This window comes from Ambystoma mexicanum, chromosome 2q (assembly GCF_040938575.1).
Source record: "Ambystoma mexicanum isolate Mex_15411 chromosome 2q, UKY_AmexF1_1, whole genome shotgun sequence".
NCBI classification, from domain to species: Eukaryota; Metazoa; Chordata; class Amphibia; order Caudata; family Ambystomatidae; genus Ambystoma; species Ambystoma mexicanum.
In genome coordinates, this window is record NC_090924.1 from 520,313,280 (window position 1) to 520,331,571 (window position 18,292).

At 44.5% G+C, this 18,292-nt stretch overlaps 1 protein-coding gene across 1 annotated transcript in view; it reads left to right on the forward strand.

Annotated features, from left to right (window-relative positions):
* The window catches only part of INTS1 (integrator complex subunit 1), a 2,112,141-nt gene that overhangs the window by 1,804,698 nt on the left and 289,151 nt on the right, over window positions 1-18,292 (forward strand). The window contains exons 39-40 of the mRNA XM_069647642.1: window positions 8,453-8,576; window positions 9,381-9,514. Coding sequence (XP_069503743.1) covers window positions 8,453-8,576; window positions 9,381-9,514 — 258 coding nt within the window. The remainder of the gene's footprint in view (window positions 1-8,452; window positions 8,577-9,380; window positions 9,515-18,292) is intronic.

Here is an 18,292-nt window from a genome sequence, read left to right on the forward strand (position 1 = left end):
AGTGATCTTATGTTGTTGTTGCGAATATTTGGTTTATGCTCGAGCCATCTCTCTCGTGCCATTCTAGATGTTTGGCCTATGTGTAATGGGCCACATGGGCACTTGAAACAGTAGATATCTCCAGTAGTTAAGCAAGTTGCGTAATCCTTGAGGGCAATTTTCTCACTGGTGTATGGATGTGAGATTGTGCTTCCCTTTTGCTGCATGATAGGCACAGGAATGTACCTTTCTTGTGTGCACGAAGAGTCCTCTGGATGTCAACAGATGGTTTCTCTGTCCTTACTAATAGATCCCTCAAGTTCCTGCCCCGTTTGAATATGTGCACTTTGTTTTGTGAATTTAGAAATGTAATGGGATCTCATCACACTTCTTACTGTATCTTATGAGTATCTATTTCTGCCTGATTTGCTTTCTGTATGGACTGTGTCAAAACCTCTTCTAAGTAAACTCTGTCACTGAATCTTGCTTTGAGAATAATGCTTTCTTGTTGAAATGTCTGAGGGTCCGATATGATAGTTTATAACCTTAATAATAGTTGACTATAAATTAGGCATTTTGACAGAGATCTTGGATGAGAACTACGAAAATGTAAAAGGTTGTTCCCATCTTTGGGTCTGTGACGGGCATTGGTGGTCAGGTGTTCCTCTGAAATTTGGAGTTCAACGTCCAAGAACTGGAGTTGAGGAGATACAATCTCTAGAGGAAATTTAATGCGTGGGTGCACCAAAGTGCGATATTTGAAAAATTATTGCAACTCTATTTTTTGTACCGGACCAAATTTCCAAAATATCATCAATGTATCTCTTCTAAATAACTTATGTGACCAGTTTGGATGATCCAGTACATGTTGTTTTTCAAAGTGATACATAAAGATATTGGCATAGGCAGGCGCCAGGGCCGATCCCATCGCTCTACTTGATGCTTGGGCGTAATATAAGCCTCTAGATCTAAAGTCCTTATTGAACAAAATGATCTGTATGAGTTCAATGAAATAATGAAATGTTTGTAATCTCACAAAAATCGGAGTTAAAGAGAAGTCACTCAACAGCCCCAATTCCCTCATTGTGAGGGATAGATGTATATAGGCTACACACATCAATTGTGAAAAAAGCTAATTTTCCCCAAAGATGTGAAGGGCGTTTACACTATTTAAGAAATGTGTTGTATCTCGTAATTATATGCCTGTTTTTTTTTTACCAGCGGCTGTAAGATCTTGTCAACATAAATTGCTAAAGGGTCAAACACACACTCTCTGTCCCTGCCACAATAGGTCTCAAGGTCGGCTGTGTAAGGTATTTATGAATTTTGGGTAATCTGTAGAAGACTGGAGTAATTGGGTAAGGATTTGTGAGGAAGTCTTTGGTTTTGGGACTTATCAACTCATTTTCTGCTGCCCTTTCAACGTGTTAATTGTTAGAAGTAGATCATCACCATCTAATTTAATATATGTGGTTTCATCTTCAAGGAGTGAAACACACCTTGAGTGATCTAATGAGGAGTCCATCACGACAATTGTCCCTCCTTGTCTTTGGGTTTGACTGTCAGACTTTCATCCTTGGCCAGTTTTTCGATCAAAAGCAACTGTTTGCGTTTAATGTTGTTAGGGGATTTCTTCTTGAAATTAACCCTTTGCATTTCCTGAAGTATCCTGCTCCCAAATTAATTGAGAGGATTCCTGGTCATTTCATGGCAAAAAATGCATCGAAATGCCACACCATCGAAAAAAAGCATCATTTACCAAAGCACCAACAGGCTATCTTTTACATGTAAAAGTGCATTTTCATCGAAACCAGTCCATCGAAAATATAAATGGACTGATTTCAATGGAAATGCACTTTTACTTGTAAAAGTTAGCATTTCAATGCATTTTTTTTTGTAACGTTAAAACGTTACATGGAGATGTCCAGTGCTGAAATTTCGGCACTTGCCAGCTCCTTGTAACTTTTTAATGTTTTTTTGTAAATTGGGGGGGTTCCCCCTCTAGCCCCCCCGCACCCACCCCAACCCGAATCTAACCCTAGCCCTAACCCTAATCTAACCCTAGCCCCTAACCCCAGCCCCAACCCTAACACCTAACCCTACTCTAACCCTAGCCCCAACCCTAACCCTAATCTAACCGTAGCCCTAACCCTAATCTAACCATAGCCCTAACCCTAATCTAACCGTAGCCCCAACCCTAATCTAACCCTAAACCTAACGCTAAACCTAACCCTAACCTAACCCTTAATCTAACCCTAGCCCCAACCCTAACACCTAACCCTAATCTAACCCTTAATGTAACCCTAGCCCCAACCCTAAACCTAATCTAACCCTTAATCTAACCCTAGCCCCAAACCCTAACCCTAATCTAACCCTTAATCTAACCTTAACCTAACCCTTAATCTAACCCTAGCCCCAACCCTCACCCATAACCCTAACCCTAGTTTCGAATATACCATCGAATTATAGTAAATGGAAAGGCATTTTGGTGGAAATGCTTTTCGATGCTTATAATTCGATGGTATAGCATTCGATGGAATGGTTTTCGATGGAGTGACTAGATACCAATTGAGAGCCATGTTGTTAATTGTAGTATTGAAAGTACTTTCAATAGCTCCAAAAAGTCAAACGAGATAGATTCCTCTTCCAGTGGAAGCTGCATGTCGAAAAACATTTGCAGCCACATTTGACATATTAGCTTAATTAGAAAAATCCTTTTGGCAATGTGCTTGTTTTGGATACCTTTACTTATTTGTATTTTCCCCTCTAAATTAGAGGACAGCTTAAACCAGACTTCCCAGTGGACACAACCACAAGAAAAAGGGTGGGCACTCCATTAGCATCTACTGAGGCACCACCCGAGAAAGAGAGCAAAAAATGATATGCTCTAGGTAAAGTATCAACATCGGCAGCTTATCAGGCACGCATTGCTAACAATACATTATTAGCCTACTACATTCACAAATTTGCAAAACAAGTGTCTGAACGCAAACAAGTTGCCAACAACATTATTAAAAATAATTTAGATGCAGCCAACACCGCTGGTAGATTCATAGCTGAGGGTACTTTTTTTTAAAAGCCATTCTTGCTTACGCCAGTCAGGTTTTAAACGTAAGACACAAGCAACACTGCTAAATATGCCCATTGAACCCAATGTCTTCAACACACGCCGCTCCTTTCAAGGGCAAGGGTACCCACCTACATCACAGGCAGCTTATAGTCGGGGACCTTCTACTCCATGATATGCCTCCCAGGCTCAATCATCCCCTTATCAGTCCACCCTTCAAAGGGGCTAAAAAAGGAGAAGAGGTAGAAGTAGGGCTGCAAACGCTAAAGGCTCAGCAGCCCCTAAGCAATGACATACCCATTCAGGTTCCTGCCAATGTCTCCCCAGTAAGGGGTTGCATATCTCTATTCACCCACGAATGGGAGGGGAACACGTCGGACCAATGGGTGCTGTCGACTGTGTCCAAGGGTTAGTCCGTCGAGTTTATAGAAAAACCCCAACATCATCCACCAAGACACAGGAAGATGACGCAAGAACATCAGCGGATTCTACAGGCAGAGATTGATTCTCTTCTGCAGAAAGACGCCATAGAACTGGTTCCACCTCACAAGGTAAACAGCGATATTTATTCAGTGTACTTCCTGGTTCCAAAAAAGGACTTAACTATGCACCTTGTGTTAGACCTGCATCCAGCCAACACTTATGTAAAACCACAAAGGTTTTCGAATGACAACTGTTCAGGAAGTAATCCCTCTCTTAAAAGAAGATGATTACATGGCAGCGTTTAATATGAAAGATTGCATACTGTGAGACAGCCATGGTACCAAGAGATGACACAGATAAATAGATCAAGTTGGAAAAACCTTTATTTTTGATGGTCAGGATGGAAAAATACCTGTCTTGCCCTAACTCTATGGTGAGAATGCTCCCTAGTGAAAAGAAAACTAGGGAAGTCTGTCTGTCAGTCAAAAGTAAACTACTGTGTCTGTCAAAACCTATGCTTCCCCTCAATCCTACAAAGTGATAGGGTGTGGGAATTGGCCAATTTAACAGTGTTCAAAACAAAGTCAATGTGAAAATTGAGCTCTTCACAGTTCCCTTGTACAAGACACTCAAGGTAAGAAAGTTCCACAAGTTCTTAGTATTCACTTGGCAAAATTTGCAGTACCTTTTCTTTATCTGGATTCACTTCACATGATCTCTCAGGCTTCCCTTGTCTTGAGCTTAGACCCTCATGATTATCCTTCAAAGTGTCAATGTTCAAGGTTACTTTGTTTTCAACACAAAAGTATAATTCACAACAGTACCTTTGGAAAATATCACTCTTAACTTGTTGCTTGCGGGTCTCCGTTCACCTGCGTAAAAACCAAGGCCTCCCTCGGTTGTGGTGCAGTTTGCAGACCGCACGGGCCACCCATTACAGGTCGAGCAACCAGGTGCCTAACTTTACTCACAATTTATTAGGGTGGGGTCTCTTCGACCCTCCTGAATCAGCCTCCTGACTGGGCGCCATCCCAATGCTTCACAATACCTTTGGTTCCCTCACAATGTCCCTTTTAGTATTAGTGTTTCACAGTTTTGCTTTTACTTCCATTTTCATGTAGCCTTCTTTTGCTCTTACTTCCACTTACCTCTTCACTTCAATTTTCTATTTCTATTTTGCTTAGTTTTCAGCCGTACACAGCTCTCCTGCGGTCGCACCGCTTCCCTTTTCTTTCACAGAGACTTTGAATGCGGATTTTCTTATATGTGACCACTCTGTGATACTGTTTACTTCCAGAATGCTGCTACCTTCCTTGACGCACCTTACGTCTGAGGCCAGGGTCTCCCACCTGCCCATCAGACCCTTCTGGGCTCTTATTCTTACCCACGGGAATGAGCATGGACTGGGCAGCATGCAGCATGGGATAAGCACGCCCCTCGACTTCCACCTGCAGATACCTCCGGCTCCCCTGAGACACGGCACCCTCGCTATGCTTCCCTCGGCTTGACCTGACAGCCCCTCAGCATTTTGGCATCCCGTTCTCCTTGGCCTGGTTCCTGGTTCGGCTGTGATCCGCCCTCCAGCTAGCTCTCCAACTTGCACCACAACTCGTTCTCCTTGCCAAGCATGTGTGTTTCTTTTATATTCATCGAAATAGTGAACAGGCTGCAGGTGGGCATAGTTGAAGTCAATTGCCTCACTCTGCCTGGCCTCATTAGTGGGACAGACATGTCCATTGGGGAAGTTGGTGTGCCTTGATCTTCATCTTCCTCATCCAGTAATATAGTGGTCTTTCTCATGGGAAATCTGTACTCCTCTTGATTTCCTCTTCTTCATCTCAGTATTTGAATAGTGTTTAGGGAAAGGAGGAATGTCTCCTTGACCTTCCCTAGCCACCTGAACAGAGTATCCCGGGGGAGTAAATGTGAGCAAACCCTCCGGCTTCTCACAATACTTTCATATTTAAATGTTGCCAGCGCACAGAAAATACTTGCACTTGCAAATAGGAAACACAAACTACCAGTTCAAAGTGCTCACCTTTGGCATTTCCTTAGTGTCAAGCGTGTTAACCAAGGTACTTGCAGAAGTGGTGGCACACTTACAAAGGCAATCCATCCCAGTGTACCCGTATCTAGACGACATGTGTCAACAGCACACTCAAGCCACAATCAACCGTGTGTCCCAATTGGGCTCTCAATCAATGAGAACAAATCAAATCTCTACCCCAGCCAAGTAAATCAATTCCTGGGTGCATTGATGATAGCACAAGAAGGCTTAGTCTTCCCCTCCAACGAAAGCATACAAAACATACACTTTCAAATCCCTCCTTATGTTGCTGTTCGTCAGATAATCATACGAAAGGCAATGCACCTTTTGGGGATGATGGCTTCATGCATTTACCTTATCCCACATGCACTTCTGCTAATGCATCCAGCTCAAGAGTGGATAGCAAATCATTGGTCTCAAGCAAGCGGTCGGTGGGACGATCTAGTAGACATTTGACAATTGCTAGTACAAGCACTGCAGTGGTAGTCAAAGGAAAACAAGAAGGGAAAACCTTTTCGCAAGCCACTCTTACAACAGACACCTCACTCTCAGGGTGGGGAGCACATTTTCTCCACCAAACTGCACACAGTGTATGGACACAGTCAATGTCAAAAAACCACATCAACCTACTAGAGTTGCTAGCAGTCTTCAAAGCACCTCAAGCTTTTCAACATCAGCTAGAAAGAAAGACAGTTCTAGTCACACAGAGCTCTACTGTCATGTTCTATATACAGAAGCAGGGCGAGACACACTCACTATGTCTGTCCAAGTTCGCTGAGAGAATTTCCACATTCCAGGGGAACACGACTCTCTGGTGGACGACTTAAGCAGACGTTTACAGCTGCCTGCAGAGCACGAGTGGCAAACACAAGCAGATATTTCACACATCTTCACACAATGGGGGCAACCAGACGTAGATCTCTTTGCAACACGAGAGAACGCACAATGCTCAGACTATGAATACAGGAATCCGCAAACGGGATTGATGGGGAAACGCTCTGAGGATGAATTGGTTAGGGTATTTTGCATATGCTTTTCCCCCCAACACCACTTCTGAACAAAATAATCCGTAAAATGCACCAGGAACAAGTCACTCTTATCCTGATAAAGCCAAGGTGGGCATGACAGCTATGGTTTTCATACCTGCTCAAAATTTCTCTTTGCACACCAGTCAAACTACTGTGCCCTTACAACATGCTATCCGAACATCAAAGGACAACACTCCATTCATGCCCTCAAACACTGAACTTGGCAGCTTGGCTCCTGAAGTCATAGATTTTGGACATTTAAACTTACCACAAAGATGTATGGATATCTTGAAGGAGGCACGTAAACCCAAGACACTGCTATTTCAACAAGTGGAAACGGTTTGTTGTTTGGTGTAGAACGCGCTGCATAAACGCCATTGACTGCTCACCTTCACATCTAAATTATAATACACTATCTGCTTTACCTTTTGGACTCAGGATTAGTCTTTAATTCCATTAGAGTTCCTCTTGCAGCTCTCTCAGCATACACCACCTCTCAAAGTAAGGTGTCATGGTGGAAGGTGCCAGTGGTTAAAGCATTTATGGAAGGGGTTTAAAGATTACACCCTCAATTTCAAATCCAACTCCAGAATGCGACTTCAATGTACTTAATAAACTCATGGACCCTGCTTTGAGCCAATGCATACAACTAGCCTTAAACATCTCAAACTGCATTTCTTGTGTCCATTACATCAAAAGAAGGGTCAGTGAACTGGAAGCCCCTTAAGTTCAGGATCGGTTGGTTGTTATTCATAAAGACAAATTAGTCTAAGAGCATACCCACACTTTTCTCCTAAATGTATCTCAACGTTCCATGTCATCCAGTCCATAGAGCTCCAGCTTTCTTCCAAAACCCAACTAATTCAGCAGAAAAAAGCCTCCATATATTAATCGTTAGGAGAGCTGCAATGTACTTGCTGAATAAAACAAAGCCACTGAGGAAAACGGATCAGTTCTTTGTTTCCATAGCCATTGGAGTGTAGGGGATAATTTCTCTAAATCAGCTATTTCATGATGGATTGTCAAATGTATCAAAATATTTCATTCTATGTTCAGAAAAACTTTACCTTTCACGGCCAGATCACACTCAATTCGAGGCACAGGGGCTATTCTAGCATTCATTGAAAATGTACTTTTAGATGCCATTTGCAACGCAGCTACATGGAATTCATTTCACACCTTCACACTGCACTACTGTTTGGATACACATTCAAGAGGAAAGTTCCCGGTGGGGTAAGCAGTGTGAAGACACCTTTTTGCTGCAGTACCTTCTAACAACCCACCACCTTCTCCAGGTACTGCTTGCTAGTCTATGCAAAGCATGTGATTCTAAGGAAATCCCTAAGCCTATGAAGGCATACATTACTTACCGTAATCATTTTTCTGATGCTTGTATCTGCTTAGATTCACATGCGCGCACCCTTTCTCCCCTCTTGGAGTTGAAGGTACATAGACATCTTACACCTTTCTTTACTTTCCTTTACTCATGCATACATACTCCCTCGTGTCAGAAACAAAACAATCTGAGAAGCCTTGATGCGTGAACGACCATGGGTACAGTATCCAAAAATAAATGCATTTTTTAATAGCTGCATCACCTAAGACTGAAAAAAGAAATAATCTGTTTTGGAATGTTGCTAAAACACAGTCCTGATAATGGAAGAACATTTACTATTTATAATAATAATAATAATAATAATAATAATAATAATAATAATAATAATAATAATAATACTTAGTGGACTTATGTTGTGGACTCTTGTTTTCATGGTTCTCAGCCAAATAAAAAATGCTGATAGAAATGTTATTTACATTTTCATAGCATGTGTCATGAAATAAATGCTGCCATCTCCTCAAATCTATTTTAAAGAGTCTCCATTCCTTCCTCTGTGGCTTCCTCTCTTTCAGCTCGATGGGCAAACACTGTCGTAGCTTTCTCCTACAGCTCTATCTACAAGTGCCAGATCTGATTGTACCAGTGCCTGAGATTCTGCAGACCAGCGAGGGTGCCACAGAAAGTAATACCTGCAAGGTAGGATCTTTATGAGCATCAGTGTTAGATTACGGGGAGTCATGCGTAAAATTATTTTATAGCTCAGCGGGACTGCCAAATTTTATTATTTCCAGCCTGCCTTCACACCTTTTCCCAGTTAGCAAAGCTGTTGCTCAGAACAGCAGCAAATTCTTTTTTTCCTCACTGGTGGTTTTAGGTTTCAATTTATCAGCTAGAGTCAATTAGTGCTCTTTGATAAAAATGTGTTTTGTTTAAACCGTATACATATTTCCTTGAATGATCCTTCTAAATCATTTTGGTTGTCTCAAACACCTCCATCCCTTGCCCCTCCTATCATTTCCAACCTAATAGTTGGCTCGTTATTACTGCTTAATGCCAGGAATGTGTGGGGAAGTAGAGCCTATTGAGGCCACTGAAAGATCTTTGCCACCTCAAAGGTATGTAACGATCTGTCTCAGGCTGTTCTTTCTTAAAATTGGCAGTATATTCGTTTTGGGTGCAAGGCTAGTGAATGGCAATTTGGCAACAACCTATTTTTGTATTATCGTGCTGTCAGACAAGAAAATGTTATGCAAATCAACATCTAATTGAATCCCATTAATTTGGTTCTCCCTTTTCTATTTTAATGATATTGGGGATCCCCTCTGCATGGCAGATTGTATTGTTGAATAGAAAAGTCACACTACTTGTTTATTTAGCTAGACGTCCCAGTGCTTAGTTTGGCAAAAGTCTGATTGAGACCTTTTCTCCAGGTTTGCATTCCCTTCATTGTGTCCTTATAACATTAATTTGAGAGCGTTTTCTTTTCCTATCCACCTTTAGCTGGATGCTCTTGTTCATAGATTTATCACCCTCCTGGCTGACACAAGTGACTCAAAAGCAGCGGAGAGCCGTATGTCCGATGCCAACATGGCTTGCAGGAAGCTTGCTGTTGCTCATCCAGTCCTTCTGCTTAGGTAAGTTATTTCCCCTCTACTTTTTTCACTAAGGTACATTGATGATACCAATCTACAACCTCAATAGCTAAGCTTTGTTTAGAGGGAAAAGAAGACTTGATAGTAATGTAAAGTTGTTCAGTTTCTTGAAAATTAGAAGTGCGCTAGCTCAGCAATTCAGACCTAGCTATTTGACTGTGCAATAAGATTGGCGACGTAACATCGGTCGCCATCCTTTCTGCGCACCCTTGCACAACACTCTCTCTCTCGCTTATTTATTTTCAACATAGTCTCAGTTCTTACCTCAGCCAACCTAGTGCACTAATCAGTATTCTCTTTTCTTCCTATGTGCTTTGCTAATACGTCCTTCCCCCTCTCCTCCATACTACAATTCCGCTCATTGGAAACGGAACCGGAGCCGGATACTGAGCTTTGCTGTTTTTTATGCAGAGTGTGGGTGCAAATGTTCCACCACCCTCCTTCCCCTGTGCCCTAAACCGTCAGCCCTTTACTCCATGTGGAAGGGAGCATCGGCTGCAGCTGCACATTTTTGTCCATTGTACACTAAATTCTGTTATTCATGACTTACCTCTCCACGCCTGTAACCAGAAGGAAGGGTTTTTGATTCTGCTCTAAATGTCAAAAGCCTTTTACTATATGTGACCCACACTTTATTTCAAAACTCTCAGATCAGGCAGATTGTGTAGGGTGCAAATCGTAATTTTCTTGTTCCCTCCGTTCCAGGCTATATCACTGCAAAGTTGTGTTCAAGCCGCAGCCTCCAAAGGAGTTTGTCGATTTTGAAGGCTAAAAAAAGATAAAATTACCTTCATGGTTGTTGGGAAACATTTTTTTTGCTGCCTTCCTCTCATAGACTTCTATGGGACACCCTCTCTTTTTGCTCTGTTTTGACTGCTGACCTAACTTTTTTGGAAGTAAGTATAGCCTTATGCTTCTCTTCCCTTGTGCTAATTTTTATGGGGAAACTGATCAGTCCATAAGACTATCAGTACTGGGAGAATGTCTCCCATAGTGAATTTTTGTTGTATTTTTTAAAATGGCACGCACCCCCTTAAAGTGAAGAGTGGTAAGGATTATTTGTATCCTTATAACCTGTTATTTAGTAACTTTGTGGTTGCAATCGCAATGTGTCCAGGATGGGCTGGTGGCGGCAGATATTTTTCATCCTGTTTTTTACTTTTTACTTGTGCATTTTTGCATTTTACCACATAATGCCATAAAGAGTACCGTATACCCTAAAATGTCCGTAGCCATGATATTTCTGCCTGCCTTTTAGCCATGTTGTCCTTTCGCCTTCTTCCTGGCCTCTCGGTCCTGGAATTGCCATATATGGTAAGCGCTTTCCCAGGCAAAGCCTCTGCTTTCCCGACCAAAGTGGTGGTCTGTGTGTATGATTAGAAATAGAGGCTGGGAATGTCTAGCCCCAAGTCCACATCTGTGTCACTAAGTCTCTGTTCCTGGGAAAAATGTTTTTATTATTATGCAGCTCCTGCCAGTTTGAATGCTGCAGATCCTTACCATTGGTGGACCTGGTGCCGACTCCAGGAGGGACTCCCGCAACCATTCATCATATTATCATTGGAGCGATGAGCCCTAAATAGTGCCATCAGCTGAAGACCTGAGGATGGCTGTTGCATTTGACCAGAATTGCCTGCAGCTACGTCCTGAACGTCTGTCCTAACCTCAAGAAGGCGCTTGTCTTTGCTTCGACCCCTGTACCTGTGGAAACAACCAGTCTCAACCCCTGCTCGAGGATCCGTGCCTAATGCGCCTTTGGGAATGTCCCTGTACCACCCATTGGACTGACTAGTTCTCTCCAGGGTTACCTATCTGCATCCAACACCATTCCGACTGCATCCTTGGAACATGGAGGATCTTCAACCTGTGCTACAAGATGCATGCTCCTGCATTTTCAGCCTTCCTGTCCCAACCAAAGCCATGCAGGGCCTGCTCCTTTGTTAGCCAGCCAAAGATCGTCTGCCATCGCCTGATCATGGTGACTCCCGTTGAATCCCATAATCATCTCTCAATCGAGGTTTCCTGCTCTGCAGAAGTCTTCATTTCTTGTCAAGGGTGACCACCTGGCCAGTCTCTGAAACCATAATCGGGTACTGTGACAGAATGAAACTAAATCCTGTGTTCAAAAACTACCTCTGCACCTGCAACCCCATGGACCTCCCTCGACTGGACTAAGCACAGAAGTGCGTGGCCCCAACGGATTCTGGAACCGCTAAAGTTGTCTCTTGGAAAATCGGAGTAATGGGTGAAGTTAGCATAGCTGTTTCGATTCCCCCCTCTCCTGTATAGGGTTACATAGGTGTAAGGTCCTGACCCTCATTCTCCCTTGCCTGACTCAGATTGATGGTGGTCTAGTCAAGTATCCCCCACAGGCCTTCTCTAGGGTGGTGGTACTGAGAGAGATCCTTTCCTGAACTTTTCTAAACTTTTGGAACTCTTAATTGCTACGACTGGCATTGCTCAATCCAAAAGTAAACCTAATTGGAAAATATACCATGAGGAACTGGTGACTCTGTTATTCGGACCCATTCCATATCAGGCTGGCCTTATTAAGAGTTAGGGATCTAATTCTCTAGGATTGCTCATAAGTGTGTTTGCTGTGTTTTTCTTACCTATGTTTACTGGTTTTGAATCAACTGTTTTTCTACTTCTTTGCTCAATTTACCACATACAGTTATTGAAAGTCTTGCTTATGCTAACTGTTGCTTAACTGTCTTTAAAATATGGTTGTGGGTGTATGTATGTATGTGTTTGACAGTCGTTGTGAAATAATACTTAACCTGCAGGTTCCATTGTTTAGTGTGTATTTTAAAGGCCTAATTAATCATTGTATATTTATGTACTTCCCCCTCTAACTACAATTATTGGAGAGCTCTGTGTGTGTCTCATTGTAGCCCTCGACCACTCTCAAATCAAATCACTCCTGAGTGTAGCTCTGGGTTTCACCTGAATTCAGTATCTTTCCTGTTCGCCATAATGGGTTTGCCTCCTAAAATCCACCCCAGGGTTGATTTTGGACCTCCATCTTAACAAGGGTGATTCTGGTACTCTTAGCCCTTGCTTGCTCTCCTTCACAATTGGTTGGGTTAGCATGTTCTGCAGGTTGGATGGGAAAAACAGCTTCACCAAAAGAGAATCCTTTCACTTTTAAAGAACTTTGAAATGGGGTTGGTATTTGCAAGCATCCCTCGACACCGCAGCCTCTACTCCCACATATGTGTCGCCTCCCAGTTTCTTCAGTTTTCTCCACCGTGGAGGTTGCCATACAGCATATTCTTCAAGGGAACAGATGGGAGGACATTGTGACGGAGGGAGAACAAACACGAAGTTTGCCGGAATCGCAATGACAGTAGTTTTTCCTTACTCTGGTGTCCTGGTCTCTCTCCTTCCAAAGTGGTTGGAAGGCCAGACTGTGCAGGCCCAAATACTGGGTGGAGGAGACATCATATGCCAAGTCAGGTTTCAAGCAAAGAGGTGGCACCAGACCTGCTGATCAAAGAAACCCTCCTTCCTGAAAGATGCATCTTAAGAATAATGCTTAACAAAAGCATACAAAGTTCCCTGTGTGGCTGCCTTACAGATTTACGAGATGAGAACCAGGGGCGTTGCTAGGGGGGTGCTAAGGGGACTATAGCCCCTGATCTTTTGGTTGCAGCCCCGGATAGAATCTCAGGAGCTACAGCCAAAAGACTAGCTAGCCCCCAGTCCCAACAGTTCCGACATCAGCGTAGCCCCGGGTCGTTTCCAGACCTAGCAACTCCCCTGATGAGAACATGTCTCTGGAAGGCCAACAGTGCTGCCTTAGCTGTGGGAAAATGAGCATGAAGCCTCTGAGGAATCTAAAGTTGAGATAATGTGTATGTTTTTTTAAATGTAAGATACTGTCCTTCTAGCAATGGTAGCATTGGCCCCTTTGTGTTCATGAGAAATGCCACCATAGGTTCCATGAAGATAGTTTGACTTTCTAAATATTTGAGTTATCTCCAAGTAAAAGTTTCAGAGTTCGCACTACATCGATATTGTGGAAAGTTTCCTCTGCTGAGAACTGAGGTCTGGAATGGAAGACAAGCATGACAATTTTCCTGATGATGCAAATGAAACTCCGAGCGGACCTTAGTGATTAAAAAAAACCTATGCCTATGAAAGATGATATAATGATACGCTATGGAGGGAGCTTGAAGGTCACCTATTCTCCTAGATCAGGCAGTTGCAACTAAGAAGGGTATCTTCTAAGTTAAAATGAGTGAATTAAAAGTTAAAAGTGAATATTGCTAATAACCACCCTTCCTAGAACCCCAAGATAGGTACTCTCATCAGCGGTTTCAGCAAAAGGGCTCCAGGCACCCAAAAAATCTGGTAAGCAGATGACTATTCTCCACAGGTACACAGTATTCTTTCACCATGATCCAAAGACGATCCCTGAAGCACAGTAGAAGAAAAAGGCTCTTCCTTCGACATCTAACCTCAATCCAGGAGTGAAAGATCCCATGAAGAAGACTTGAGGAAGAATGGAGAACCCGAACAGTGGGCTCCCAGCAGCAGGGCGAACAACAAAAGGCAGCAACACGGCAGAAAACGGTCCCAAGATGGAGCTGATGGCTGGTGGCACCCTCTCATATCCCAAACTAAAGTCTCAGTGCAGTTATGAAATTGCACTGCTCTCTGAAATCCTGTCCACTACCAAACGGAAGTACGTGGAGGTAAACGGTGGGATGCAGTGGTAAAATGGCCCAGAAACTGTCCCAAAGTGGAGCGCTCGACCTAGGAAATGTGGGTTGTCATCTAGAGTCTTCAAGAAATACAGACTGGACTTTTGGCATAAAACAACCCAAACTGGGATAAGGCCAAGCAACTGCACTTAGCAAGTATTGCCAAGTGAGTACTTTAAAAATGGGCAACACATCAGGAATCGGCATGCAAACTCACCTCGACCTGCCACCTGCATGTTCCAGGAAAACGGCAGCAAGAGAGTGAATTGGAGGCAGGGAAGAACCTAAATACCCCTGTGAAAGTTCCTTTTCGCAAAAGCCAACCAATCCAAAAAAAGGGCCCCAGGGTAGAGGCTCAGATATCCAACCATAGTGGTTGGTCACTGGAACTTCCACTCTGTCAAAACCACCCCAACAGCAAATGAGAGGTCTTATACAGGGACCTATCCTCTACCAGCCCAAACCAGGTAGGGCCAATGTAGAGGCTGTCACGATGGGCGCACAAAGATCCCACATGGTCAGAACTGCCATTTTGAGACCAGCAAGTGGTCACCTAGACCAAGGGAAGCCATAGAAAGTAAAATGGCTGGGAGCAAGATAAAAAAAAGGGCTACCAATACAGTAAAATGGCGTGCACCCTTAGTGAAGCAAAAATCAAAGCTCAACCGCCACCACAAACCTATTCGCTAAACCTTATTATAGTGACACAATCACTCTAGGGCAGAGATGGGTTGTCTGAGAGGCACCCCTAGTACTGGGCACCTTAGGGCGAGCAAATGCCATCTACTTTTTAATATGTAAAAAGGGACATAATGGCAGGCGGACTTCAGGAGAAGTCTCTCACGCCAACCAAAAATTCAGACAAAAAGGGTGGCCCAAATTATGAATCCTGGCTTAACAGCGGTGTTTCAAACAGATTATATTTAATGCAAAAAATAAATCTTTTTCCCAAAAAATCAGCGCAACCACAAATCACTCTAAAGAAATGTTGACAATCATAAATTAGTTAAATTCACCACCAGCCACCACATCTAGTATTGGCTCCTTCCAAGATCTGGTGGCCTCCTGGTCTATTCGGACCCTCCAGTAGTGTGGCGTGAAATGTACAATTTTGCAGCACAACATGCAAACCTTTGCAGCACAGTACTGCATTTTTGGTGGCATTATTGCAGCAATGTTTTGGCATTTAGTATTTTGTACTATTTCCCAGTCAAAAAATCGCTACCTTTTCACAGTTTACACAACTGTACATTAAAACAAGTAGGTTTTCAATAAAACTGAATACATTTCACAACATATTCAAAGCAGTTGATGTATTTAAATGTCTTGTTGGGCCTTGTCCTCAGGCTCTGAATCATGGCAGTTCTGTGGAAAGTTCTAGGACCTTGAACTAGAAGAGAGGCCAGCATCAGATTGCTCCTGGTTGTAGTGAATGAACACAAGAGCACAGATTGGTTTCTCTGAAAGTGACCGCCAGCTGGCAGACAAAATTATTTTATATATACTGTTACTTGCATCAGCAGAGCATATCACTCAGGCTTTGTGCGCCTTCCGCACCTGTAACAGCACAGATAGGCGATCAGCCATCCCATTCCAGAAACGTTCAGTGTCAATTATTCCTGATACAGAGGCCCGAACTGCCTTAGGACCTGCCACTTTAAAGAGTAGGAACTTTTTCTTCAGCACGCCGTCTGGCATGGATTCACATGCTCATGAATATTCCCTGTCGTCAGGCTGCAAATCCTTGGTAAAAGAAAAAACTGTTTCAGTTTCACTTACAAACTGTATTTCTCCTTTAAGCCAATCACTGTCCTCTGGGACATACTTCCCCCATCCAATGACAGTCCTCTCCCTAAGCCCCTCCTCTGGCAGCCTTCTTCAGATTGTTACTGCAGTGTTGGGAGTTCTCGAGTTTGCTCTTCGAGCTATTTCTATGTGTGCTCTCTTCTCCATCAGCCGACAGCGGGGATCCGTTGTCAGTGAATTTCAGTGCCCCACAAGGCCGAAGATCATCGAAAAATCTAGAAGGCCATCGGGCCTACTTCGCACCCCCTGACCATGATGGAGGAGAAGGACGAGGGAAGGTCCCTCTTCAAGCCCTGCACCAAATGCGGGCTACAGAAGGTGTTTGTGGAGGACAAGCACCTGCAATGTCTCTTCTGCCTGCACCCGGACCACAAGGAGGTGGAGTGCGAAATTTGCCTCGGGTTCTCCAAGAAGACGACGAGGAACAGGCACAGTAGACTGGCCGCGTGGCTCAAGGTCAATGGCCCTTGCGGCAAGCCCACCGGGTTCGACGCAGAAGCGGGTCGCAAGGTGAACATCACCATCTGCTTCCATTGCCAGCCGGCAGTCGTGCTCCTCCTCGAAAAGGAAGTCATCTAACCCGGCTAAACTTAGTGAGTATTCCGATAAGCGACGGACAAAGTAGAAGAAAGCAGTTGGAGACAGCTGCAGCTAAGGTCGCTGACCCTGCAAAGGTAGCCCCCGCAGCTCAGAAGGTGTACCTACCCCCAAGGCGCGACTCCGCCGCAGTGACTTTGGCAAAGTCTGCTGGCACGCCAGAAGGGGGGAACTTGTTCAGGCCATGGTTCAAGACCCTCGGGGGGGGGGGGGGGAAAGGTGGGGGCGAGGAAGGGGTCTTTACCAGAGCCGCAAGGCCAAGAGAAAGACGGTCATGGCAGTACCCCTTCTGGGCGATGTTTGGCAAGAGGGCCTGGCCTTCATGAAGAACCCTTGCATGGCTCCAGCCAAACGGGATAGGCTGGAAAAGAAGTATTTCGTACCGGACTCCGAACCCAAGTGCCTGAGGTCGGAACAATCGCCGTATTTGGGGGTATTGGTGGCCACAAAGAAACGGTCGGCCAACCCGTCCTCGTCTTCTTTGGTCCCTCCAGACAGCAAGGGGAAGAGGATGGACACCATAGGAAGGAAGGTGATTTACACTGCAGCGTCCACTATCAAGACGGCCAACGCACTGGCGATCCTAGCCAGGTACGACAGGGAGTTGTGGTACAAGCTCTGACCTTTTTTGGATAAGAAGATGGAGGCAATTGCTCTCTTCCAGGAAGGGGAGATAGCGTCTGATCACGCCATCACAGTGGCATTGGACGTCACCAACACAGGGTTCCGGCAAATGGGGAATGGGGTCTGCCTTTGTTGCTAAGGCTGGATGAAGGCCATGAATTTCCGCCAGGAGGTCTAAGTGAAGGTGCTGGACATGCCCTTCGACAGAGATAACCTATTTGGGAAGGTAGTCGAGTTCCTGCAGACCATCAAGGCAGATGCGGAAAGGGCCCTTTCCCCGGGCAGCCTCCAGCAGCACCGCTCTTCTTTTCGTTCTTCCAGGGGAAAGTCAAGCAGGGCTTCAAAAGGTTTCTCCTCGTACCATCAGCCTTCAAGATCCACGACTCAGTAACCTTAGAGAGGCCGTTCCCAGGCCTACGGGAACAGAGTGCAGTGTGGCCGTCACCCACAGGGCAGGACGCCGGTGCTGAAGCAACCCTGAACCGACTGGGACGTCGGGCCCCCACCCGTGCACCCCGGTGGGAGGCCTGCTGATGAGCTTCGTCAGCAAATGTAGAGACATCACCACTGATAGATGCGTGCTGGACGCTCTCGCCCATATCCTGGAGTTTCAACGCAGGGATCCCGCCGGTTGCCCGTCAGAAGGAGCACATCCCTCAGCTCCTGGAAGAGGTATGGGCCATGTTGCGAAAGTGAAAAGGGGCGATAGAGCTAGTTCCCCAGCGACTCCGGGGCTCCAGAGTCTATTCCAGATATATTTCTTGTCAGAAATAAGACAGAGGCCCATTCTAGACCTATGACGTGTGAACAAATACCTCAAGTCCCAAAAATTCAGGATGGTCACGTTGCAACACGTCCTCGGCCAACTGGAAAGAGGAGATCTCTTGACGTCGCTAGAATTGGAGGATGCCCATTCCACGTCCCCCTTTACAAGGAACATCGAAAGTGCTTTGTGAGGCAGGGACGGCACTACCAGTTCAAGGCCCTACCTTTAGGCTTGAAGTCGGCATCCCCAGAGTGTTCA